The sequence below is a fragment of the Diadema setosum genome, chromosome 18, assembly GCF_964275005.1.
Source record: "Diadema setosum chromosome 18, eeDiaSeto1, whole genome shotgun sequence".
Classification (NCBI taxonomy): Eukaryota; Metazoa; Echinodermata; class Echinoidea; order Diadematoida; family Diadematidae; genus Diadema; species Diadema setosum.
In genome coordinates, this window is record NC_092702.1 from 8,640,120 (window position 1) to 8,667,295 (window position 27,176).

A 27,176-nucleotide genomic window follows, 5' to 3' on the forward strand; every position below is an offset into this window, starting at 1 on the left:
TTTCATGGTTACTCTTTGCATTTCAACTTAATCCAACATACAAGCTAGCACGCATGTAGCAAGCCCTCATGCACATTACAGACAATGTTGAGAAATCTTGGAAGGTTGAACTCCAGTAGCCTACTTGGCATGATGCCCACATTAAATGTGTATGCAATTCTGCAAAGCATAAAAAATAATGGTCCATCATTTGGGTCCACTATCTGGCCTACCTCTGCATGCTCAGCTTCAGACCTCAAGATCTCTGTGGAGGCAGACCCTTCTCTGAGGAACTGACTCAGGGTGTCCTGTTCCAGGCACAGGTCCCGGATGGCCCTAGCCGTCTTGCCTGTCTCTTTCCTGGAGTGCACAAAGACCAGAACCTGCAAACGATGAAAGACAAAGGTCAGTTTTTAGTACAATTTATTATCATTCAGTACAATTTAGGAAAACACAGGGGCCTATGTCACAGAGGAAGTTGCAATTGCAATTATTTAAGCTTACAATAGCAACAACTTGAATTTTCACAGCTGTCTTTTATGCCTAGCCTGGCTGCTGTAAAAGTAACTAGGACTACCATATATGGAAGTTGCAAACACCTTTAAAACATGTGCTTAAGTCACTTTCAAGTTTTCACATCAAGCATGTCTGTCTTGCTGATAACTTCACAAAATTTTCTCCATGTATTTCCAAGAAACGGATTAGGGTTTTGAACATCTATGGCATAATGTCCTACTTGGGTCAAAGTACTTTTCCCCAGATTACATGGAAAGGCAGGCATGCTTCACTTAAAATATTTGGAAAATAAAAAAGAAGAGATCACTGTGATTATGATAATAGCAATTCAATATGAATCAGAAGCACTTTGCATCAAGCAAAAAATTGTTCTGTCATACAGATTACAATGAATTTTGATTGACATTTGGACCAATTTGCAATATATGAAATGGGGATATTATCAATAAATTGCAAAGTATCTAATATACATTTTATAACATCACTGCATAACAACACTTTCCTCAAAATATGGAAAATGCTGATTATTGAATTTCGTGACCTGCCTTTAAAGGTAGGGAATACCTCTTACAGACCTCCCAAAATGCAGCAAAACATTAAATATGAACCTCAGGGGACTTGCTTAGGCCACTGCTTAGAAATTTGGAAGTCAGCAGTTATCTAAAATTTGAATAATGCACAAAACTTAACTACTCAGTAGTTCTGTGTGTCAGCCACACTTAAGCCTTTTTGTTGCATTCTTCTGTATTTGTGATCTATAAACACAAATCTAAAAGTACAAGAGCTGATGTAATAACATATAGAGTGTGTGGCAAGAATGTATATAGAAATGTTTGTAAGTGTTGATGAACTTTCTTCACAAAATATACATGATGGACACACATGCAGTACAAGGGTCTGCAAAGGTAGCCTAGTAATGTACTGGAATTTACGGTGAGCCCGAAAACAATTCAATTCAAAATGTAACAGTCAAAAAAATGTACTAAATGATACCTTCCACTTTCAATACTTTATGGGGGTTTCTAAAATGATACTCTCTTCAACATACCACTGTATTTATACAACTCTTCACTTAAGGCGTGCAAATGGGATTCCCTACCTTTAAAGAGAAAAATCAACATCCCCTATGGAAAGTTGTGAGGTTCTGACCTGGTTCTTGCCGGCATTGTCCATGACCTTCTCGTACACGATCTCATTCATCAGCTGGAAGCGCTTGAGTGCCTTCTTCTCCGTGATACCGATGTACTGCTGCTCCAGCGGCACGGGGCGGAAGCTGTTATCGAAGAAGAAGAGGCCCTCCTTGGGCTTGACGCGCATGAAGCCGGCGACGTCCTGGTAGTTAGGCAGCGTTGCGCTGAGGCCAACCAGCCGCACATCTTCCTGAGAGGTCTCGATGTTGCGAATGGTCCTGTTGGTGAGGTATCATCATATTCAAATATCATTTTGCATCCATACAACGATGAAAAAAGGAAAGCTGAAGTCATCTATCATGGTGGACAAGAGGAACTTGTCACTCCCAATTGACAAAGTATTGTTATTGAGATTAAAGATTTCCACAAGTTGTACAACAATGGTGACATTAATGAAATTAAAAGAAGTTAAATTTTGAGTAATATTATTTCATAGACCAGCCCAACACAGCAAAGCCCTGCAGATGATACTGTCAAGGAGAAAAAAGAATATTTCTGCTCCTGCAGGGATCCATTTACCACAAAATTCACAATGCTGGGCTACTTTCAAAAATTTATCATGGCCTCAAACAACTTTTGCATGTAGCTGCAAGTTGAGGAGAACCTAAATTGCTGCTCATAATAGTGCATGCAATAGAGCAATATTATTTTCCAGCATTTTCTTCTTTTTTTTTTTACCTTGCAATCACAGCTTCCAGCACAGGTCCACGGTCATCATGAAGCAAGTGAATCTCATCCTACATAATCAAAGTGAGAAACAAACTTTCGTAAAGACATTAAACTGGACTTTGCCATTCAACCATCTATCAGACATCTTTCCATTACTTCTAAAAGGGCCTTAATTTCATAAACTTCTGTAAAGGGTCTGACCTTCTGCATCCAAATTGATGTCACTCACTCTTCATCAACTAGATTAAAACAATTCAATTGTTTGTCACAGCAAGAATATGAGTAGAATGTTTATACATAATGCAAAGAAATACAACTAAACTTAAACCAAAACTATACGATCCCTTTATTATCACTTTGTTATGACTGTATTTCTATTGGAAATGGACAGAACAAAGGGCTCTTCATTATCTGTTGCCAAATCTCACGGAGGACTTTTGAGACAATTTTACAGTTTTGTGATCCAATAAATGAAGATGAAGATGCAATCATTGTGACTACGAAGTTTGGGAACTTTAAATCCCTAATACCTCATTTTTACATTATGATACTATTACCGTCTTTGTTATACCAGGTTTATTTTGGTTTCAGCACATGCTGTAGAATGGTACGATCTACTACCCTAGGCTGTGCAAGACCATGTGTGTGGATTAGTTTCAAAAGGGACTTCCCACTCACTCATTCCCTTTCAATTCACCTTTGTGCCCCCCACATGAGATATCATCTAGAGACAAGTGAGCTCTTTAGGATGAAGACACAAATTTTCCAGCTAAGCAGCATAAATCATCCTGACCATTTAACCACCAGGTACAACTATACATTAACCACTTATCATTTGAATGATTACTGACATTGCTGTCTTCAAACAAGGCAAGTGCCATAATGTGTCTCGCCCATTCGCGTACAAGAAATTGTACGTGAATGGGATATAACAGATAAAAAGACATATAAAAGGGTAAAAATTTATGGCAAAAAAGAAATGTGCCATAAGAACTTAACATTGGGCCCTTAAAGTTTGTTGACCCCTGCCTGTGACCTTTGACCTTGTGGTGACCATCCAATCCCCAAGGGACATCTCCCATCAAAGTTTGCTCACAAACGGACCTATGGATCAAAAGTTATGACCCATAATAGAAATGCGCCATAAAAACTTAACATTGGACTCTTAAAGTTAGTTGACCCATGCTTGTGACCACTGACCTTGTGGTGACCATCCACTCCCCAAGGGACATCTACCATCCAAGTTTGGTCACAAATGGAGTTATGGATCAAAAGTTATGACCCATAATAGAAACGCGCCATACAAACTTAACATTGGGCCCTAAAGTTCATTGACCCCTGCCTGTGAGCTTTGACCTTGAGGTAACCTTCATATATGGTAAAATGTGAAACTTTGTATGACCCCTCTTCCCTCGAAGTTTGATTGCAATTGAAGCCCAGAGTAAAGATTATTGAAGTTTTTGTAGCGTTACAGACTGACAACGGACGGATGACGGACAGACAGACGCCGCAGGCGATCCCTTAGTCTCCCCTCACCTTTGGTGGGCTCGACAAAAAGAGGAAGTACGAAGAAAGAGCTAGGTGGACTTACAATGATGATAAGCCTGACCAGCTGTGTGTAAGTCTTCTCCCCTCCCTTCCTGGTTATGATGTCCCACTTCTCTGGGGTGCACACGATGATCTGGGTGGCGGTGATCTGGTCTTTGGTCAGCTGGTGGTCACCGGTCAGCTCAGACACTGTGATGCCATACGAGTCCAGCCTCTGTGGGGTGGGATATTTCAGCATTTTTCAAACACAATGAAGGAGATCATAACAACATGCAAAACAGAGATTATTCCTGACCTGATTCGTACACCAGTACGAAAGATACAAATGTGAAACCCTTGTATCAATCATTCATCATTGCTCGTATATCCCAAATGAAAATCAGATAAACAGCCACAAACAAATATTACTTGAATCTTACATCCCCCCCCCCATACATGTCTAATTATGTACAAGAATGTGATAGCAAGCACAACTAAAACAAGAAATTTGCTCATAGACCAATGGTTGCAGAATAAGATTTTGTCCTTTAATAACATGCCATGTACATTTTATGTACATGCTACATATATACATTAAGTACAGTCTGAACCTACCAGTAGTTCTTAGAATTCTCTTTGAATATGACTAGTCTTTAAAGTCATAAGCTTATCTCAGAATTTTTCATAATCAAATATTTACACAAAAGTTCAGCAAATACTACAAGCATGCTTTGTTGTAAGCATACCGGTACTCAAAGCAATGTTTCTTTTTAACAGACATCTAGCATTTGATGGAGATGAACACTGCATCTAAAATACTGACACAGTTTGAACTCAAAAAAGTTTTGGCCAAACAATTACAGAAAAAAACCAGGAAAACTTACTGTCTGATAAAAATTACTTTGAAAGTTATATCTACCAAAGTCTATAATAAAAACAAGACAAAACAAAACAAAAACAAAACAAGGAAAAGCAGAAATTACGCGGTGCGTAATATATGTCCCCGCCGGAAGTACCATTTTGTAGCAAAATGTACAATATAGGTAAAAAATCAAGGTTAAAGGTCAAAGAAGTCAAAGGTCAAAATTCTGTGTAGAAGTTTTGAAGCGCTCACCTAGTGCCATCACATAAAGCAAACGGAATCGAAATCGGGTTAGAAATGGCGAAGGAGTAGCATTTTGTAGCAAAATGTACAACAAAATGTAGGTCAAAAATTAAGGTCAAAGGTCAAAGAAGTCAAAGGTCAAAATTCTGTGTAGAAGTTTTGAAGCCCTCACCTAGTGCCATCACATAAATCAAACAGAATCGAAATCGGGTAAGAAATGGCGAAGGAGTAGCATTTTGTAGCCAATGTACAATATGGGTCAAAAATCAAGGTCAAAGGTCAAGAAGTCAAAGGTCAAATTTCTGTGTAGAAGTTTTGAAGCCCTCACCTAGTGCCATCACATAAAGCAAACGGAATCGAAATCGGGTAAGAAATGGCGAAGGAGTAGCATTTTGTAGCAAAATGTACAATACAGGTCAAAAATCAAGGTCAAAGGTCAAAGAAGTCAAAGGTCAAAATTCTGTGTAGAAGTTTTGAAGCCCTCACCTAGTGCCATCACATAAAGCAAACGGAATCGAAATCGGGTTAGAAATGGCGAAGGAAAAGCATTTTGTAGCAAAATGTACAATATAGGTCAAAGGTCAAGGTCAAAGGTCACGACTGAAATTCTGTGTAGAAGTTTCAAAGCTCCCATGTAGTGCTATCATATAAAGCAAACAGAATCAAAATTGGCTCATAAATGACAGAGAAGTAGCAAATTGAAGATTTTGATCACACACGGACGCACACACGGACGGACACACGGACGGACGGACACACGGACACACACACGTACGGAGCCCGTTTCATAGTCCCCTGCTCGAACTCGTTCGGCGGGGACAATTACTCTTGCATTCACATAATACAGGTGTGACAAATTCCCAAATGATGTTCCTAAAAGGAAATGTACAGATCAGTTTGGTCAGTCAGAAATCTCTACTCACCTTCCTGAAGTTGCCGACCATTTCCTGTACAAGAGAGCGCATGGGGGCGACGTAGATAATCTTGAAGGCCTCGGTGTTGATGGTGCCATCTAGGTTGATGTTCTTACCAATCTCCCTCAGGATGGTCAGCAGGGCTACATTGGTCTTACCAGCACCCTAGCAAGGAATAAACAAATAAACAGACTTAGTCTCAACTGACATTCACCTCAGCCAAGGAGGTAAATGTTTTTGCTGGCGTTAGTTTGTTGTCTGTTTGTCTGTCTGTCTGTCTGGCTGGCTGGCTGGTTCGCAAAATTACTGAAAAAGATTTGAATGGATTAGGATTAATTTTTCAGGAAAAGTTGTTAACGACCATAGGAACAGATGACTAAATCTTGGAAGTGATCCTGATCACCATCTGGATCCAGGAATTTTTTTCAAATATTTGGAATGATTTTTTATGATTTTTCGGGTCCATCATGAATGCAAAATGGTGCACTTGTTTTTCCAACCCTCAGAACCAACGCGCTGTTGGCCAGAAAGTACGGTGCAGGCAGCAACAGCTGGTCAGAAATGAGGGTAGGTTTTGATGGTCAAGGAATCTACAAATGCAGTTGAAAATAAATGTATGACTATAATATAGGATAATATAGGGTGGAAATAAGCTACTTGGCAGAAGTCTGCACTCTCTAAGTGTCTTTTAGCATTAGTATGCTTTCCTTCTTTCTCTTTCTTTTCATTTAAACATCCATCCACAGTGGTTGCCCTTTAAATGTGACAAATGAGTCTACAATACAGAAGCTAAATGCTAGGCTGCTCAGACTTTTCCCTAAAATGCAGTAAAACACATTGCAGAACATTACTCAAAGGGCTTAGATCCATCATTTAATTTAATCTGTTGTTCAGAAAGAAGATGCTCTCAGTTCTGGCTCTCGGGAAGTCACATGATAATGCTAGGTTTGTTGGTCCCACATGCATTATTTTGTCTGAGGGCAAAACAAGACTCTACTGGCCTCACATGGACAAAATGGTGATGGAACTTACTGTCGGGGCACACAGGAGGAGGTTCTCGTCTGACTCCAGTGCTGCCTTGTAAAGTCTGCTCTGGATTCGATTCAGGCTCTTGAATCCCTCAAACGCTGGCTGGGCATACTTGGGCAGGCGGTCAATAGGCACCAATGACTGTTCAATGAGTTGAGGCAAATACAGGAAGGTCAGTTCTTAACCCTAAAAAGACTGGGGGGGGGGGGGGGGGGGGCTCTCACCGCGATGCTCTATGACTTTTTTCTTTCGAGTTTCCCGCACATTTTGACACCAAATTTGTGATGCCCGGGGGTACAGTTCTGAAGTTATATTACTTTTTGTACATTCACGTGAGGCCGAAAATGGTTCAAAAATGTGATTTTGTGTACAAAGTCAATGCAAATTGAGTTTTTTCACATGGTGCATATAAATATGCTTATTTCTACTCTCAATGGCTAAAATTAATTTGTTTTAGGAGTATTATGCTTCAAAAAGTGTCTGCCACAAAATTTTGTTAAAAAAACAACAAAAACAAAAGGTCGAAAAAACAGAGGAATACATAAGAAATTCATAAAACAATAAAATAAATCATAAAACAATAAAATAAATAAGAAATTAATTTTGATACAGAATTTTTTTTCAAGTACATTTGCTAAGAATGCCACAATGAAAAATTTGACCAAAAATGAGCACTTTTGGAGCTTTATTTACTGATTTAGATCAAAGAGATTGATTTCTCACATAAATTAGCATAAATAATCAAAATAAAATAACAGAAGACTATTTTATAAAATTTAAATATAAGATCTTGTAGATTACATCGCGCACTACCATTGTGCAAATTTCCGGGGCAATCACGCGATCCACGGCCGAGATCTTAAGGGGGGGCCCTTTAGGCCCCCCCCCCCCCCCCCAGTCTTTCGAGCTACCAAAATAGCCCAGTCTTTTTAGGGTTAAACCTTCTTTGAAACACATTCATTGATTCACATGCAAAATAATCACAGTACCTGCATGCACTCACAACCTAAAACCATCATTGGATTTTCATAAATATGTTATTGTGTACGGCATTTTTTATGTCATTTTTTAATCACATTGACATATTGAGAGTTCAGTAAATTCTTGACTGCAAATGAGTACAAATTCTGCGAAATATGTGTCATGCAACATCCATGTATACATTTATGAAACACTGAAGACATTTTTGTTTGTCTTTTACAACCACAACCTGACATTTACAGGATGCAAACTTACTTCCTGTAGAGATATGTGTACCTAGCAATGATGTACTTTACACAATATTTCAAAGTCTGCTTCAATATTTTGTTACACCAAAACTTGAAATTATGTCATTTAAATCTCTGCAATACATGTTGCCTGACTTCTATAAATGCTATTTACCTATTTAGCCCATTCCGCACTATTTTACCCCTTTTTAACCCTCTCTGTGCAAGGAACTTTGGACAACATGTATTATACTTGGCACTCATGGCACACAAACGGGTTAATACCAACCTCATCATCCTCATAGGGCTTTGGCTTAAGGGCAGGTACATGGACTTCCTCATAACCCTTCCTCTGCTTGCGGTAGGACCCATCGGGGAGCTGGCAACGCTTGTTGGCCATCAGGTGACTGCCCTGGGCAAAGGCCAAGTCTTCCAGGTCGACAAACTTCTCCGGAAGCATGGTCTGAAAAGGATGACAAATGCACCAAGCATTTTAGAAATCATGTGAAAACAAAAGAGAATCCTGTCATTCTTCATCACTAAATGCAAGCTTTGTTTGAAGTTAAAAAATAACAAGTAACAAAATAACCTTATGCATCATACCATTCTGTATTGCTGTCCCACAATAAATACACATAGGACTCCATCAGCTTTCCTCATTTTGTCTTTTGTCACTTTTTATCAACAGGCCCTTTCCTCTGTTATTAATGCATTTTCTATACAAGGAAACACAAAAATCACACAAAGTTTTGCTGGATAAAGTCAATGATTCATATCACACTGAATTTACTTGAAAGGAAGTTTACGACACATAGCAAAAATGAATGACCCAAAACACTGGTTAAAAGTTGCATATGTTAGCAAAAAGAAAAATACAGTTGAACCTCTCGTATCCGGACAAGTCGGGACCGGGGCTCGTCCGGATAAGGGATTTGGCCGGATACGGGAGACTCAATGCTTTATACATGTAGAGTCTACATATACATACACATGTACTGATGTAGCCCATTGTAGTACCACATGTAGTAATGTGTATAATGCAACCTTTTCATTGTTACACACAGTAACAGACCCCAAAATAGAGGTTCGTGTTTGCAAGAATGAAATCATTTTCTTTTATAAATTCTTGGGATGATTTACCTAAATAATTATTAAGAAATGTATCCGTTGGGAATCCCCCTTTCCTCCCGTAATTATTAAAAAAAGATTAAAAAAATCACGGCGAGATTGCGTCCGGATAATAGAGAGATTCGGATAAAGGGAGGCCGGATAATAGAGGTTCAACTGTACTCACATTTTCAAGTTCATCCGTTTCCATGGCATCAAGATCAGCATCGACCCGGTTCTGGCGGGCGGCGGCCTTTCTATCCCGCTCCTCCTTGATTAGATCCTCCTTGTCAGTCTCTGTCAGGGCCAGAAGGATGGATGCCAGCTCTGGGTCAGACTTCATCTGGTCCTCCAGCTGCTGTCGCTCGGCAACCGTCTGCGACTTGGCCAGGAGGGTGCAGCAGAGGACTGGGGGAGGAGAAGAAATGGGAGCACAGACAAAGTTTGTTTACAAACATCACGGACAGACTACACGAGTAGAAAGATCATTTTTATAACATAGGCTCAACTCTTACAAAGGTACTGCTTCTGATATGACAGAATGTCATGTTATATCAAAGCTTTATCAACTTGAGACCATGAAGTTTTTGATGATCCATCAATTGCCATTGTTCACGTCAAAATGACATTATTAGGAATGGTTCACATCTTCAAAGGAAGAACATTAACAAATCACTTATTAATAACATATGTAGTATCTGAGCCTGGCAACTTTTAATTCAGTCCAGTCCAGCTTACAATCATTAAAATTTTCCATTTGACTTATGAAGTGCAGCTGTTCTTGTCCTTGGCCTTATAAATTTGGAGGTTTATTTAGACAGACTCTTCTTCTTTTACACTGTTGATACTCCGCCTGTATATTGCAAACATATCTCTCTTATAAGATTTGACTCATAAGCAGTAAGTTAAAGGGTGTGTACAGTTCTGGTTGAGGAGATGATTTAGCTTTTAATGTTTTGCGAGATATTCAGAAACCACTCTATGAGATGTCAAAGAGCATGCAATTCTAAAGGGTATCAAAAGTTTATTTTATGAAAATTGGTTTTGAAATGGCCGAGATATCCAAAAACAAGGTGAAACAAAGAGATCCTAATAAAAGGTGTGGCCTGTTGCCTTTTATCATTATCACTTTTTGGGATATCTCAGCCATTTGACAACCTATTTTCATCAAATAAACATTGAATTCTTCTTAAAATTACATGTTCTTTCATATTTCATAAGAGGCTTTTCATTATCTCACTTAGGAATGTTCAAAACATGAATCCCCACCTCAACCAGTACTGTACAGTCCCTTTAAATACAATCTTATGCCAATCCAAAAGTCATCTTCTTATGATTGCAGCTGATCAATAACACTATCTCGTTTTCCTGGAAATACTGCAACGTAGTCTGATATATCATATAATGATCAGGTCTTTTACAGTGGCATCACTCAGTCCCTTTGGGCTGAGAACATTCAAGGGTTTCTACGTATCCAATCTCATTGAGGGCCTGCTCAGAAGTGGTTAGAAGTAGTTTGACTCACTCATCATTCTGTTCTGTCTCAGGGTCTTGATGAACTCAAACTGGTTGGTCCCAAGCAGCATTACAAGCTGGTTCTCACACTGTCCATCATCCGAGGCATTCTGTCAGAATAAATTTGTAACAAACGCAAACAGAATTTAGGGTTTCTGGGACGAACACTGAACTAGGGCTTTCTATAGCTCAGTCGGTAGAGCAACGGGCTAGCAATCCGAAGGTCTTGGGTTCGAATCCCGATGGAATCCCATTTTCTTTGCTCAATTTCCCACTAGAATAAATTTGTATGACACAAACGCCATAGGCAATATAGTGAACTGGTAGAATATGAGGTATTAAAGGACAAGTTCACCTTCATAGACATTTGGATTGAGTGAATGCAGCAATATAAATAGAACGCATCAGCAAGAGTTTGAGGAAAATCGGACAATCCGTTTAAAAGTCCTGAATTTTTGAAATTTTTGCTTAGCACTGCTGGATGCGAAGACTACTACAGCTTGTGATGTCACTTGAGTACAACGATATAAAGAAAGTATAAGGAAAATTAAAGATATTTTCTCTTTTCTCGCATACTAAAAGAACACTTGACTTCCCTCTTTCAGAAGGCAAGGGGGAATAATATTACCCATAACATACGTCAGTGACAAGTCGGAGAAATGTGCACCTTTTTCAAAAAGTAAAATTTTGTGAAATTCTCTTTATATTTTCCTTGTATCGTTGTACGCATGTGACATCATACACTCTAGTAGTCTTCTCATCCAGCAGTGACTATGCAGATACTTTAAAAATTCATAACTTTTAAACGGATTGTCCGATTTTCCCCAAACTTTCACTGATGTGTTCTGCTAATATTGCTGCATTCACTCAATCCACATGTATATGAAGGTGGACTTGTCCTTTAATGCCAACAGGATGATGTGGATACAAAACACCACTTCAAAGCAAAAGTGCCTGATTGACTTGGGAATTTCTCAAAGATAGTAATGCATAAAGAACTCTTTTAGTAAAATCTTCATTTCTCACATCTCTCATATGATATATACCTTAAATACAATACTTTTAGAACTATCTCCCTTTTTTTGTTACAGGTGTGACTGACAATATGGCATCAACAAATGATAGGCCAAGAACAAAATTTGTCCATCAAATGATTTTTCAGACAAAAATCAGACCTATGCCAACAAACATCACCAAATACATTTTGAATTTGAGCTGCAAAAGGCCTGATCTTTTATTTTATTTCATTTTTCATTTATTTATTTATTTTTGAAACGAAGAGATCAGCTGATGCACAGACATGCTAGAAATTCATGTTAAACTGATGGGTAACTCTTCCAATGTATGCAGAGAAATGAGAGATAAGGAAAGTCTCGGCCCACCTTTAGGATCTCCAGCACCTCTGTGGATCTAGCCTGGGAGACATTGGGGTCGTCGTAGAACTTGCTCAGCTGCCTTTGGAGCCAGAAGGCATCAATGTCCCTGGGATGTAGGCCCTTCTTCCTGGCCATCAGGACATCGTCACCACCACCAAGCTGTGTTTTCATACAAAAAGCAGCAACATTGGCAATTGATCTATTAAAGAATTGTCATTCACACTGTATACTTTTGTGTGTTTTTCATGCACCTAAATGCTTATAATTTTGCGCAGTAATTTTCATGTGTTCCCAGTCTTCCCCTGATGCACAATCACAGATCAGTCATATATTCTTTGAAGTTTTCCATGAGAGTAGAAAGTTTTAGTGGTGGGTGGTTTCATGGTACAACATGCATTCTTTCTCGGATGTGCATTTGGTCCTTACAAGGACTGATTCAATCTCAACATTTTGGTAAGAATGTTCTTACAGTGAGTAGGCCCTTTTCATGACCACACTCACATCCAAGAAGAAATAAATGCCATACCAGGAACCCTCTACAGATCAATCAGTTTGAAATGAACTGTATTTGCTACTTGTTCCCAAGTGTGTGTTTTTATGCCTCCGCCACGAAGTGGTGCTGGAGGCATTATGATTTTGGGTTGTCCGTCCGTCCGTCCGTCCATCCGTAATGAATTTTGTGGACAGCATAACTAAACAAGAGACCCGCGGGTCTAGCGCTCACCTGAGTATCACAAGTTCACCTTTCACGCAGTCACTAATCTAAATTATTCACAGTTAAAATTTGACCAGGCATTCTCAAGTAAGAGATGAAAATGTACAATAAGGGCCAAAATTTTTTAAGATTCCTTAATTTGGGGGGATTGGGGCCCCCTGGGGCCCTCTGGGTGTGGCATGGTGCCCATTTTGATAAATTGAGATCCTGACCCCCTAGGGATGCTACCTGCCAAGTTTGACGAAAATCCATCATTGGGTTTTCAGGAAGAAGATGAAAATGTACAATTCAGGCCCCCATTTGGACCTTCCCACCACCCCCCCCCCCCCCCCCCACCAAAAGAGGGGCACCCCTGGATCTGCTATGAACAAACTTGAAACTACAGTCATTAATGTACTCACTCATAGTATTATCTTAGCTCTAGAACTTCTGATTCTAGAGAAGATTTTTAAAGATTCCTTCATTTTGGTGGGTTTGGGCCGCCCCCCTGAGGGCCCCCTGGTTGGGGCATGGTGCCCATTTTAACAAATTGAGATCCTAACCCCCTAGGGATGCTACCTGCCAAGTTTGGTGAAAATGGGTCAAGGGGTTCTCAAGAAGAAGATGAAAATGTACAATTTAGGCCCCAATAGGACCCCTCCCCACCCCCCTCCCCTGGGTCCAAAGGGGGGCACCCCTGATTCTGCCATGAACAAACTTGAAACTACAGTCATCAATGTACTAACTCATAGTATTAACTTAGCTCTATCACTTCTGGTTCTAGAGAAGAAGATTTTTACAGATTCCTTAATTTTGGGGGGTTTGGGCCCCCCTGGGGGCCCCCTGGGTGGGGTATGGTGCCCATTTTAACAAATTGAGTTCTTAACCCCCTAGGGATGCTACCTGCCAAGTTTGATGAAAATCGGTCTTGGGGTTTTCAAGAAGAAGATGAAAATGTAAAAAGTTTACGCACGACGCATGACGCACGACGGACGACGCACGACGCACGCCGGACGCCGGACGAAGGGCGATCGCAATAGCTCACTTGAGCCTTTGGCTCAGGTGAGCTAAAAACCTTTTGAGGTATCCTAATGAAACTTGGCATGTACGTTTATTAGGGGGTGAAGTTGTGCCTATCAACTTTTGGGTGCACATGCTCAAGGTCAAAGGTCAAAAGGTCAAGGTCAAATACATCAAGTTTCATTATTTCCACCATATCTATGCAATGCCTGAAGATATTTTCGTTAAACTTAGTGTACACATGTATTACCCAATCAAGATTCTCTGGTGAAAGTTTGGGGTCATGAGGTCAAAGGTCAAAGGTCAAAAGGTCAAGTAAAAATATCAAAACTTCACTTTTTTCTCCGTACCTTGGAAATTGTTCAAGGTATCTTCATGGAACATAGTATATATACATGTACTGACTGGCAGTGATCATCTAGACAATTTAGGGTTCATGGGGTCAAAGGTCAAGGGCAACACTTCAAAATTTTACTATTTCCCTCATGTTTATGCAATGCCAGCAGGATTATTTTTTTTTTTTACACTTGGTGTATGCATGTATAACCGAATAGAGATTCTCTGGAAAGTTTTTTTTTTTCTTTTTTTTTTTTTTTGCCTCAAAGGTCAAAGGGTCAAAGATCAAGTGAAAGTGCTGAACTAACTTATTCCTCCATATCTTGGAAGTGGCTCAAGTTATCTGGAAACTTACTACATGGTTAAAGGTCAAGTAAAAATCCTCAAATCATCAAATACCTGCTCTCTTAAACATATAGCCATTTATCCAATTAAACCTAGTTCAAGGAATTAACACTCATTTGTGACAAACATTTTATTTTAGTCTTTTGCTAATAAGGTGAAAGTGTCATTAGACATTGTCAAGAAATACTATCTTAGACCTATTGGGAGAACCATTCATTATGGCGGAGGCATACCAGTCACCATAGCGACATTTCTAGTTTTTTATATGTTTCATATCTTTCAAGTTTTTTTTTTTTTTACTTCATGATTCATCTGGTAATAAGATATCATAATACCAATACTAGAGACTTCAAGATGCAACATCCTTCTTAATTCTATTTCATATTTGCTCTCTCCATTATTACCTTAAAATATCTGCTCTTGTAAAAGAAAATTTAATGCAAACCATGAGTATTTTTTTTGAAGATACATATAATGCTACTGAACACAAATTATTGCTTAAGTTAGTAGATCAGTTCTGATCTCTTGTGTGAATCAATTTCTGGACATCCATGAATGACCAAGATAACTCACACTGGTCTTGAGGGTGGACTTCACATCGGCATCTTCCATTCCTTCCTCCTCGTCTGATTCTTCTTCCTTGATCTCACCGACATCCTCATCGTCACCCACCTCCTCGTCCGACTCCTCAAACTGAACGTTGACACCCAGCGTCTCATCGATGTCATCATCTATGAAATGAGATAGGATGTCCATGCTTTTATCGGAGACAAATGCGACAACCTTGGGAAGATGTTTTTACAGATGCCAGTGATACCATTTCATGCAGCCTCATTGCTACTGTAAGCTGGGCTCCATATTGCTAGTAACATTTCTTGTATGTAGAGCTATTAACTCTTTATGTGCCATGTTTGCACGTCTGATGGCGTGCCAACTTCCCATATTCTGCTCAAACCCACAAACCCGCCAAAACAGATTGATAAATCGCCAAATGCCACAGTACACTAAAAGCTTTTCTTGCGCTTCGGTTCGTCTCACATGTAGCTTGCACTTATGTGGTGATTGACTATCAAGCGGTGTTCCCTAAATTGATTTGCGTGTGAATTCTTAGTTTCTGTCACCGTTTTGTGTTCAAAAGTCATGTCTTTACAGTATTAATGTAGCTGTTGGTCATTTCAAAGAAAAACAATCATCAATTTGTCATACAATTTTCATCAAAGCAAAGCTTAGCATTTTCTCTACAATCTTGCTCTCTACATGTCCAGCTTAACAGAAATCTATAGAAGCTACATAGATTTGAACAAAAAATCAAAGCATGATTACATTGGTGTCTTAGAATAATGTGGCACACAGGGGGTTTCCACCATGGCACACAAAGAGTTAAATGCATATCCTACCACCGAAATTGAAAGCATATACAATATTTTTGCTTTTGAGTAGAATACAAACTATTAGTTGTTATTTTACGATATACAATGGTGCAACAATCACTCATGCTCGGCAATGATCAAGCCATTACATTTTTCTTTCTATTTGTTTTTTCAAGAAAAAAAAATGCTGGATATCGAGTCACAGAAGAATATCATATGCAGATATCCTTCCACAGATCTAAGTGCCTTAAACAATGCAAGGTGCTTTCAGAAAATGCGCACAGAGCTTCCATGCATACATTTTTTTTTTTTTTTTTTGGGGGGGGGGGGGGGAGTTAGAAGAGATGTTGATTATTTCACTGAAAGAGCCATCTCACCAATATTCTTCTTTTCTTTCTCCACACCATAGTCTGTGATCTTCTTGCCCAGGTTGACCAGTAGGGCGAAGCGCTCCTCGGCCAGAGTTCCTAACAGGGCCTCCAGTTCCTTCTTCTTGTCCTTGTTCTTGGTGTGCTCGCTCTTCAAGGTTGCAAGCACCTCGTCTGCTGCACCACAGAGGATGTCCCTGGGCTACAACACCAAACAATTCCGATAAGATCTCTTCAGTCTCATGCTAGGCTAAACTGTTAGTGAAAATAGCACACAAGTCTCTTTGCTTTCTGGGGGTAATACAGGTTTATTAAAATCTGAACAAACTTTGGATTTTCTCTCAGATTCTGAACATATTGTAGGAGCTTGGACAAAAGGAGTCTGTAATTTGATATGGCATGATGCATGGATTGGATGAAGAGGAAAGAGAAACCAGATCTTATAATCAAATATGGGCATTGAAAGTAAGGATGTATTGGCCACAAAGAGCTCACTTAAGAACAGAGAATCTGGATCCAAAGCATGACTACATAATGAAAGTTACACTAATACACATTACAATCATTTAAGCTCCACTTCATCTTTCATAACCAACCATCCAATTTACCCGGCACTTTACTGTAAATGTTTTCACCACTTTTAACAAGACAAAGGATTGACCTAAGGTTTTGCCTGAATACACAATGCTTACTTTAATTGAACAAAAATATAACACCTTCAGCAATTATGATTTCTGTCTACTTCCTTGCAACATGAAGCATTTAAAGTCTAATACTCTGTGAAGACTTCCACCTCAATATGTCACTGATTCTGTATGCAAATTGGTCCTCACTGGTAATGAAAAAGCTAAGGTCCCATATGAGGGTAGGATTGGCCCATTGACAATTGTTCAAACATGGTAATGTCAATAAATACTCACTTGGTCCCCAATGGCAGCTTGAATAAAGCTGAGCAGGGCTTCATATGTGGTTCTTGTCTCCTGTGTTTTGGGCCTGTAGTAAATCCCCACCAGATCCTCAATACCTTCAGACAGCAGAGTCTGACCTTTGAACTTGTTCATGTCATACCGTGCATCATCACGCTTTCGCCGCCTTCGTGAAAAATGAATTGGATGACAACAGGTTACTTTCTCAGTACAAAACAAAAAACAAAACTGAAGCACAGCCATTGGATACATCATCATAAAATGTTAAACACATCATAATTTATGCAGGTTATGCTGTTCACAATACATACATCAAGTTTTATCCACTACATATATATATTTTATATTTACAAATCTGATTTGATACTGATCTTAACTGCAACTTATGACTACAACCCCATGTACGGTACACTGTTTCTTGTCCATGATTTTACTTTTATGTCTTGGGTTAACAAGCTGCAGCGATATGTAAAAAAACAATAAACTGTTTGTGCAGAGATACCACAAGACTGATTTTATTTTTCTACACAGGGCAAGGGGTCAGACCATCCATTTTCAATAACACTACCTTTTTCTAACCATTCACAGAACACACACAATTACATCTATCACATTGTACAAAGCAACCAAAATGTAGATGTATGTCTTTCACAAACTCTGAACTTAAATTTCATGTGCCAAAAGTCAAATTCTCATGGAGTGGTTATGCATTTTCTGTTATACTGCAGGTCCAAAACTTTGGAACAACATCCCCAAGATTCAATGCCAGATTTCCACAACAGACTAATTTCAATCCAAATTTCAAATGAACTTACTTAACTTTTAATTATCAAAGCATTACAGAACTGTACTTGGATTTGTAATTGTTACTTGTTCGTCTGTTCCTGCAGTACCATACCATATAAATATGTGGTTACTTGTCAATAACAAGGTACCATAGCATTGAAAAGCAATATGTGTGCATTAGAAGCAGCCACCATTATCACAAGTTGGTATCATTATCATCATTATTAACCACAAGTTCCAGCACTCACTTGGCTTCTTTCTCTTTCTGCTGGGGCGGTCTTGTGCGCTGGGCCCTGTCTCCCATCTTACTGCTGCCCAGCTTGCCCACCAGGCTCATCACCTCTCCGGTAGCCTCATCTCTGCCTCTCCGCTCAACCAGAGAGCGGTCAACTTGCAGCACAAGATTAGAGTTCTGCATTCACAAAGTGAAGATGCCAGTGTATACATTTTGAACTTTGAACTTTGAAGTTTGAAGTGAGAGGTGATATGGTTGAAGCTTTTAAATTATTTCATAATGATCAGGAAGTAGGAACTAGTGCCTGATTTGGGTTTAATAAAAAAATGCACAAGAGGACATAGTACAAAGTTATATATTTTTCAATCACATATCACTACAAGAAGAAACTCATTTTACATGCGTATCAGGAAATCATGGAATAGTTTACCAAGAAACTTAATAGATACACCCAGTATCTTCAGTTTTGAAGTTGGTTTGGACAAATTCTGGGACAATGAACCCATAAAATTTAAGTTCGACGCCATTCCACCTGGCCATGACCCAGCTCATCTCGAGGACCAAACCTGGATCTGAATATAGAGGCTCAGCCTGCGTTCAGAATCTTCCATAGCATAGGTATCCATAGGTAGGTAGGTATTTCTGCATGATTACAATGTACCTCTTTTTTTCCTAGAAAAACATACACCACCACCATTTGTCTTAAATGAAAGAAAGATATTACTCAGAGGGGTGAAGGTTCAGGTGTTTCTTCAATTTGTCTCCCTCTATCCCTCGGCCCTCCTAACGTAAGGCCCAGACTTAACTATACAAGCCCAGTCGCTGCAAGTACAGACTGTAGTGACAGGGCTGTACCGTCATGACCCACAACACGAAGAGAGTTCAGCGATCGCATGCAATCGCTTTGAATTTTGATACTTTAGATTTTTTTGTTCAGTGGACTTATTGTGATCGTGAGGGCTCTCTATGGACTTACATTGTATGAACCTTCTGTAATACACGCATGCACTTAACGTGAATAATGTATACATTTTTTGTAAGAAACGTACTATAAATTTTCAAAAGTTTTGTAGTTGTGTTGTGGTTCCCCTGGCATGCCTCGACTGTCAGACACTGTATTCGCATAGTGTACTGTAAAAAGTGTAGGCCCTAAATGTGGATATTTTCGCGCGACTAATTTTTCGCGCTAGGCCGGGTCAGAAGAGTTTCGCGTGTTTTTAATTCCGCAGAATCAAGACATCACGCACAGGAACGTATGGCAAGCAAAAATATTCGCGTGTTTTTATTTTCGCGCTAGTTTCTGGTTGCGCGAAATGCGCGAAAATTTCAACACCGCGAAAATTTCCACTTTAACAATACTCTAACAGCATCTGGTCGGGCTAGCCCAGACTTTGACCGAAAGATCGGTCTGTATCTGTCCGTCGGGGAATGTTCCGCGGAGACTACGTCTGGCTTCACGGATCCCCTCCGTATACAGACCGAAGTCAATGATGCCAGCTCCTGTGTGGCAGTAGCGCACAGATCAAGCGTTACGATTAACCAAATTTCAGGCAGCTATTTTACATTCAAACAAGTTTGACATGACATGACACATTATGCAGCAATATTTGGGGTTAATTTCTCACATTGTGCATCGAAATACTCACAGTTACTCGGTTATAACGCAGAAATTTTATCGATATCGCAACATCGCCGTTCGCAAGCAGTAAGTCGCCATTTTTAATCTGTAAGCCATTGAAAGCCAATCACATGCGAGGTACTTGTTTTAGTAAAACAAACACGTAGAAGCTACCTCGCATGTGATTGGCTAAGAGATTCATAGTGTGTGTTTCTGCAGTTTGAACGTGACGACGCGACAGGCTGTGTTTTACGTTGAAAATTCTACTAAAATATTGGATTATTCATTAATCTGGTGAGTGTAGTCTATTCTTGAATAGTTGATTTAACTATTCAAGCTTAAATTTGCCGACCTAGGGCCGTGAATTAGACGCAATCGAGAAGGGTGAGGTACCTCACCCAATTTTCCATAGAGACAGTGGTTAAGAACATCCACACAGCAATGGGTACTACAACCTTCCGTCTGTCTACGGAGGACAGCGTTAATGGCAAAATATAAAAGAGTCCTCCGGACAGACGGATCTTTCTGTCTAGCCCAGACTCTAACGTTGTTACAATTCTTAAATTTAATACAAGATCGCAACTGCTATTTATAAATTAACAAACATGTCGGGGGAAAAAAAGGAACCTTTCCTTTGTAAAGTGAGACAAATTGAAGAAACTCACACCAGAACATTTGTCTTTTCAGGACATCGCAGGATTCAAATTAGCAAACGCTTTTATACTTGTGTTTCAAATTTCAAGAATCGAGTGATACTCTCAATAGCAACTCAAAACAGGACACCACTTTGCACATGTGGGGCCACATTCACATTACACAACGCGTGCTTCTCACAAAGTTTGCACTAACTGGCCAGACTACAGCTGCACCTGTCTTTACCTACGTCTAAAATAATGGCACATTAATATAACAGATGATAACTTACAGCTTTGTACTCATACTGCAAGGATCTGGCCGTGGCATCGGCCATGGTGGAAGATTGTTTTTAGACGATATTCGAGGCAATAATATCGGCGTAAATTTCGACGTTGGGTGCACGACAGAGCAGAGAAGTACTCTAGTACATCAGTTCTGAATAGTCGTCGTTGATGGCGCTTCTCCACACGGCATGCATATTTTGCTCTGGTCGATTGTGTGTATAATTTCCCTCATGTGTGGCATCTGATGGGCAGGTGCAACATACAGATAGATAGATAGATAGATAGATAGATAGATAGATAGATAGATAGACAGACATAAAATACAGATAGATAGATAGATAGATAGTTAGATAGATACTAGTAGATAGACAGACAGACATATAGGCCTAGATAGGCGTAGAACAAACAAACAAAAAACTATATGGACCTTATTACATCAACTACAAATGATTTAATTTCACAATACATTTTACATTAGATTTTCTAGAGATATGGGTATATGACAGTATAGACATGGGTGAAAGTCGACAAGTCAACCGTTTGGCATTTCAGATCTTCAGTGGAAAATGGTCAAACACATTCGAATCATAAGAGGGACCTAGCTGCATGAGAGCATGCGTGTATACTCACATCTATAATTCGTTACAATAATACCGTATGTCAAAACTTCGATGAAATAGGACATAGGAGAAAATTCACTGTAAGAAAGGCACCTCTACAGATTGTGTTACTACCTGTGCAAACATGACAATGAGAGCCAGTTGAGTTAGTAAGTGGAGTGTCCGCGTATATTATTTGCACATTAATATTTAGACATAGTCTGGTTTCATCACCAGCCCAAGCCCAGCAAATGCTAACGAATGATGATTGCACGTATCAAGCATCTTTAACGAGATTGTTTTTCTTTTGTTGTTCTTGATCTGCTCTGGCATTATAACTCTAGCAACTTTTTGTGCCACTATCCCACTCGCCTGCATGTTAATAAACTGCATGTAGTAACCTTGTTTCATTCACCATGTATTACAACCACTAAGGTGAAAGGAAATCCACTTTTAATGAAGATGAAACTTCAGAAACATTGCCGCAAACTCTTTAGTGTTCATATTTCATGATGTTTTTGTGGATTATGTCCCAACGCCCCCCCCCCCCGAAAAAAAAAAAGGTTCTCATCAATCACTTTCCCCATGACATTTTACTATGTCTTTATAGCAGCGGACTGCATTTATCGCTTTGACTCCGCTTCATTTTCTTCCAAAATCAGAATAATTTCTTTAGGGGTGTAACAGTCGTGCCACTTGGACACATTGTTTTTGTTGCATCACGTATTAGGGCATTATACCTCTTGCGTTTTATTGTTGCTTGAATGTTGTTCGCTGTGTTTGTTTGTTTTTTCTTCTTCCCCTTTATTCCTCCTTCTCCCTGTAGGTCATTGGCTGTTAGTGAAGTAGCCGCATACACGGGAACATTAGTCCATGGGCCAAGAGGCGAAAAATTGGTTATTGGTACCATCTCAGGTGGCAATACCTTTTTGGTGTCATTTTGTTTGTTGGGCATAGATATGCTTATCAAGCTATGATAGCATTTCCACATGAGTAGCTTAGTCCTAATAAATGAATTTTTAACCAATTTGGTCTCGTTTTTATATCCCTATACTTCTGAATCGAGGCTAACCGCTATAGAAACAAGAGCACGGTCTTCTGTATGTCCATGGCTCATGGTATGTCCACAGGTGTTCTGTTGTAAACGCGGTGCGCTTAGTATTTATTCAAGGCGGCGAAGGGAATATCCAAAGGGTGATGCTGTCCAGAGCTAAACGCGGTGCGTTTAGTCTTTATTCAAGACGGCGAAGGGAATATCCAAAGCCTATGATACAGTGTATATCCCTTTATCTAAAAAAACAAACAAAAAAGCAATTCCTCGTGGACTTTGCCGTATTTTTTATTATTCATCATTTTCCGGTGAAAACGCTGAGGTGAAAACACTAATGCCACGCCAATGTAGCTTTATTTCCATCAAACAATGAACCGGTACACTACAATACGTAATGATAAATACTATTGTAAATGAGCAGAGTGATTTTTGTTTAAAACTGATGTATTTGTTGAGAGGGTAGTATAAAAACAGTATAGATAATTCCTTTTATTAGTATACAATAACTTTAGATATGATAACGGTACATTGTTTTGTTTTGTTTTGTTTTGTTTTGTTTTTTTTGCAGTGTTTACCAGAACTGATATTGTTGTTAATCAGACAAACACAAACACACACACACACACACAGACACAGACACGGAAACAATTGTCACACAATTAATCCATGGGCCAAGACCCGAAAAATGGGTTACTGGTACCACTTGAGGTGGCAAGCTCTAGTTGTGCATTTTGAAATGGCATATATCTAAGGAATATTATTTTGCTATAATAGCATTTCCAGAGTAGTAGCTTAGTAATAGATTTCAGCCATCAACCCGACCAATGCCAAATATCTTTCATTGTTGGATGGAAATAAAGCGACAGTGGCGTGGCATTAGCGTTTTCACCGTAGCGTTTTCACCGGAAAATGATGAATAATTGAAAAATACGGCAAAATCCACTAGGAATTGTTTTTTTGTTTGCTTAATAGATAAGGAGATATACACTGTATCATTAGGTTTGGATATTCCCTTCGCCGTCTTGAATAAAGACTAAGCGCTGTGGACATCATAACCCTTGGATATTTCCTTCGCTGCCTTGAATAAAGACTAAGCGCACCGCGTTTACAACAGAACACCTGTGGACATACAGAAGAGAGTGCTCTTCTTTCTATAGCGGTTAGTTTCGATTCAGAAGTAAAGGGATATAACAGCGAAACCAAACGGGTTAAGAATTCATTTATTAGGACTAAGCTACTCATTTGGAAATGCTATCATAGCTTGATAAGCATATCTATGCCCGACAAACAAAATGACACCAAAAAGGTTTTGCCACCTCAGATGGTACCAATATCTGGCCTGGCCCATGGACTACATCAGTTAAGTCCACCAAGACATGCAAGAATTTTAACAGTGCAGGTCCTCGCCAAAAGAGAGCGCAACTCAGTTTGTTTTGTTTTGTTTTTGTTTTTTTAACAAAGATGACAAAGTCGCAACTTTTTGCATTTCTGTTTCACAGTTGCCGTCGTTGGCGCTATAAGAAGACTCTACAGTATGAACAATAATATTGTGAAATGGCAGTCGGGCTTACCTGGACCAGGGAGATGGAAGAGAGAATACCAGTTACATACACGAGTGTGACTCACCTATATGGGTTTCGCAATGCCCGCTGCATCAGACTACCTGATCATCCCGCGGATCGAGATCCCCAGCCTGTAAGTGTCACACGGGGAAAAAGGGGTTCAAACAAACACAACAACAACGACAGCGTAACGGATGTTGTCTTCTCTATGTGCACATTAACTGTTCACAGTGATCAAAGTGTAGTCGTGGTGGGGAAAAATATAGAACCTGTGATGAACATTTTCATTATGTGGAGCTCAAATAAACTCTTCTTCGAAAAGAGGAATTTCATCAATAATGATAGACGCCCCCGTGATCAAAACGCGCTTTCCGAAGCTTCACTCAAACGACCAGTGAGTTCTTTTGTATTTCTAGATTATTTCTGTATTTCGCTGTGACTTCAAAAAATGACTTTCAGCGGATCAGGAGATGTGCTATATATTAGAGTCTTCAAGTAGCAACAGTGTGCGTATACTGCTGGAAAGAGAATATTGGTGCGTATATATTCCACGTCTAATTTTTCTCTCTTGCTCATCTCTTAGCAAAGTACCAGATACTGATACCAACCCGATACAATGTAATAGTAGTATTCTCGATTATCTCTGTTACATTCCGCATGTATAGGCCTATGACACCTTTACTGATGTTCCGTCGCACCAATGACTACTGTAAATTAGGTCACGAGTATTCTATTATACCTAGAGATATTAGCTGTAGTCAGTGGCGTAACTACGGGGGGGGGGGGGGGGCACGTGCCCCCCCCCCCCCATCCGCTGTTAAAAAAAAAAAAAGCCCTTACCAAAATGGTAATTCGAGGGTTAGTAAACTGTTCTTGAACTCGACATAAAAGGGTGATCAAGAAATAAGACATTTTTCTAAGATTTCTTTTAACCATAATTAAAGAGGTGTATAGTGTGAAACATTGTTCAAAAAGCCTGGAGCCGACAAAAGATTGTGATTCAGCGTGATTCCTGGTTGGCATTCTGAATATAAGCAGGATGTGCGCGATGTACTCAAAACATCCGAACGGCAAAAAGAGTCGCTGCAATGTTACGCAGTGTGATGTAGAAAGTACACCTTTGTACCTTACGCTTCGTTATAAATCAAAGCTAGATCATTGATTTTGCAGTGTTGCTTTGCATAGTCTATAAAGTCGATTAAAATGCCTTGCATTGCAAATAACAAGATTTGACCTGGGCTATTTCCTAACTTTTCCATGTACATAAAACACACACACACAAACACAAACAATAACCATATTAGGGGATGCTCTAAAGTGCAGATTTTGGACATTATTCCCCCGCTTGGTCATTTCGACGCCCCCTCGCTGGTCATACCTCTCCCAATCATGAACATAAACCGACACCTTTGACTACCAGTGGCGGATCTAGGGGGCGCACCGGGAGCCCCCCCCCCCCCCCCCACCACCACCCTCTTTTTTTTTCCAAAGCGAAAAAATATAGCTGCAAACGGCAGTTTTGGGATTGTAAAATGTCAAAATTTTCAAGCTCGCTCGCTCCGCTCGCTCGCATTTAATTGTTATGCCATTCTCCTGATGTTACTGTCAGTAATTGCCAGCAGTTGCGCCCGGTGCGCCCCCTTAATTTCCAAAGCGAAAAAATATAGCTACAAACGGCAGTTCGGGGACTGTAAAAATGTCAAAATTTTCAAGCTCGCTCGCATTTAATTGTTATGCAATTCTCCGGATGTTGCTGCCAGTAATTTGTCGTTTCACACAGTCATTCCATAATCCATGTAAGGAAAACTTACAATGTTGCTCAATGACTGCGCTGTGGGTTGTATCACATTCCGTTACTGACAGCGCACGCACACACGCGCACACACACATACACTTTTTTTTAAATAATATTCTTTTATTTGAGTTTCATTCAATGTGAAATCCATATTAACAATAAAATTAATACGTCCACCAACAAAAAAAAAAAAAGAAAGCAGCTGTATTCTTCTTTCTTGTGCTGCTAAATCATTTTTCAAATATACAGTACAATATATTTGGTTCTTTTTACCAAATCATACCCTGTTTTTATAGGAGAAATGACACAAAAATCTGCATAATTCTCAGAAAAAGCTATTTTGATCAGCCTAATCAAGCCAATCCGAATGTGCCTTATCACTCACACACCGACTAAGAAATGTGTACTACTCAATCACTTTTTCACTTAACTTCCTTTTTTTTTTCCTTCTTTTTTTTTTCTTTTTTTTTGGCAGAGCACACACTATATACATAAATATATCAGATAAAGTATAACTCTTAAAGGGAATAAAAAAATCTTGATCAACTTGATCAGATTGCTCAATATCCACTTCATTATATAAATTCTCTTACACTCTCTTGAGAATACAGCAGTTCCTAAAACATATATATAAAAAAAAGCATTCTTTACTTAACCGAACAAAACTCATCATTTTTTTTCCATCTAACCTATCACCACCCCTCCCCCCCCCCCCGTACAAGCACAAAATAACCATGTGTATATCATCAAAACAAACCATATTCCTGCCTGACCCCTTAACCATTATTCTACCATTGCCTAACTACATCTACCTAACCCTAACCATCCCCACCTATTTCCCCGCTAACCATTACTCTACTCTACTCTAACTACATCTACCTATAACCCTAACCATCCCCACCTATTTCCCCACTAACATACCCCCCCCCCCCCCGTAGCCTTCCCTCAACACACACACACACACCCATATAGACATCAACCAAAACAACAACAACATACCCACCAGTGCGCACTCACAAACACCAACATTTGCACGCCAAATCACACTACATACTTGTGGTATCTTGGTTACCTGTTTCTTTGACAGTTAAACACACACCAAATTAAAACCGAAGCTAACTAAACATTTTACATGGGGGAAAAAAAAGTGACCACCATAAATGCTGATACATTTACCGATTCCTAAACATTAATACGGCTAAAACCTAAACTGACCATACATCTGACGCTATGAAAGTTTCAACTGCTCCCATTTTTTTTTTTTTTTTTTTTTTTTTTTTGCAAATGAAAACCGAGCTTACCTGCTTTAACCGCAACGTTCTTTTCCTCCTCTATAAAATCCAAAACAAATTTCTTTATCTTTTCCCTCTTGGGTAACTTATTTTGTTCTCTTGACCGAAATATTACAATTTTCAT

The 27,176-nt window shown here is 39.4% G+C and overlaps 1 protein-coding gene across 1 annotated transcript in view; it reads right to left on the bottom strand.

Moving 5' to 3' along the window:
- LOC140241883 (U5 small nuclear ribonucleoprotein 200 kDa helicase-like) overlaps positions 1-20,885 on the bottom strand; it is a 56,408-nt gene extending 35,523 nt beyond the window's left edge. The window contains exons 1-15 of the mRNA XM_072321637.1: positions 20,759-20,885; positions 18,229-18,392; positions 17,189-17,360; positions 16,278-16,470; positions 15,104-15,261; positions 12,142-12,294; positions 10,770-10,869; positions 9,432-9,652; positions 8,427-8,600; positions 6,933-7,070; positions 5,910-6,065; positions 3,946-4,116; positions 2,364-2,422; positions 1,645-1,903; positions 213-362 (exon numbers count right to left, since the gene is read on the bottom strand). Of these exons, the coding sequence (XP_072177738.1) occupies positions 213-362; positions 1,645-1,903; positions 2,364-2,422; positions 3,946-4,116; positions 5,910-6,065; positions 6,933-7,070; positions 8,427-8,600; positions 9,432-9,652; positions 10,770-10,869; positions 12,142-12,294; positions 15,104-15,261; positions 16,278-16,470; positions 17,189-17,360; positions 18,229-18,392; positions 20,759-20,803 (2,313 nt within the window). The 5' untranslated portion in view covers positions 20,804-20,885. The remainder of the gene's footprint in view (positions 1-212; positions 363-1,644; positions 1,904-2,363; positions 2,423-3,945; positions 4,117-5,909; positions 6,066-6,932; positions 7,071-8,426; positions 8,601-9,431; positions 9,653-10,769; positions 10,870-12,141; positions 12,295-15,103; positions 15,262-16,277; positions 16,471-17,188; positions 17,361-18,228; positions 18,393-20,758) is intronic.
- Between the last annotated feature and the right edge of the window lie 6,291 nt (positions 20,886-27,176).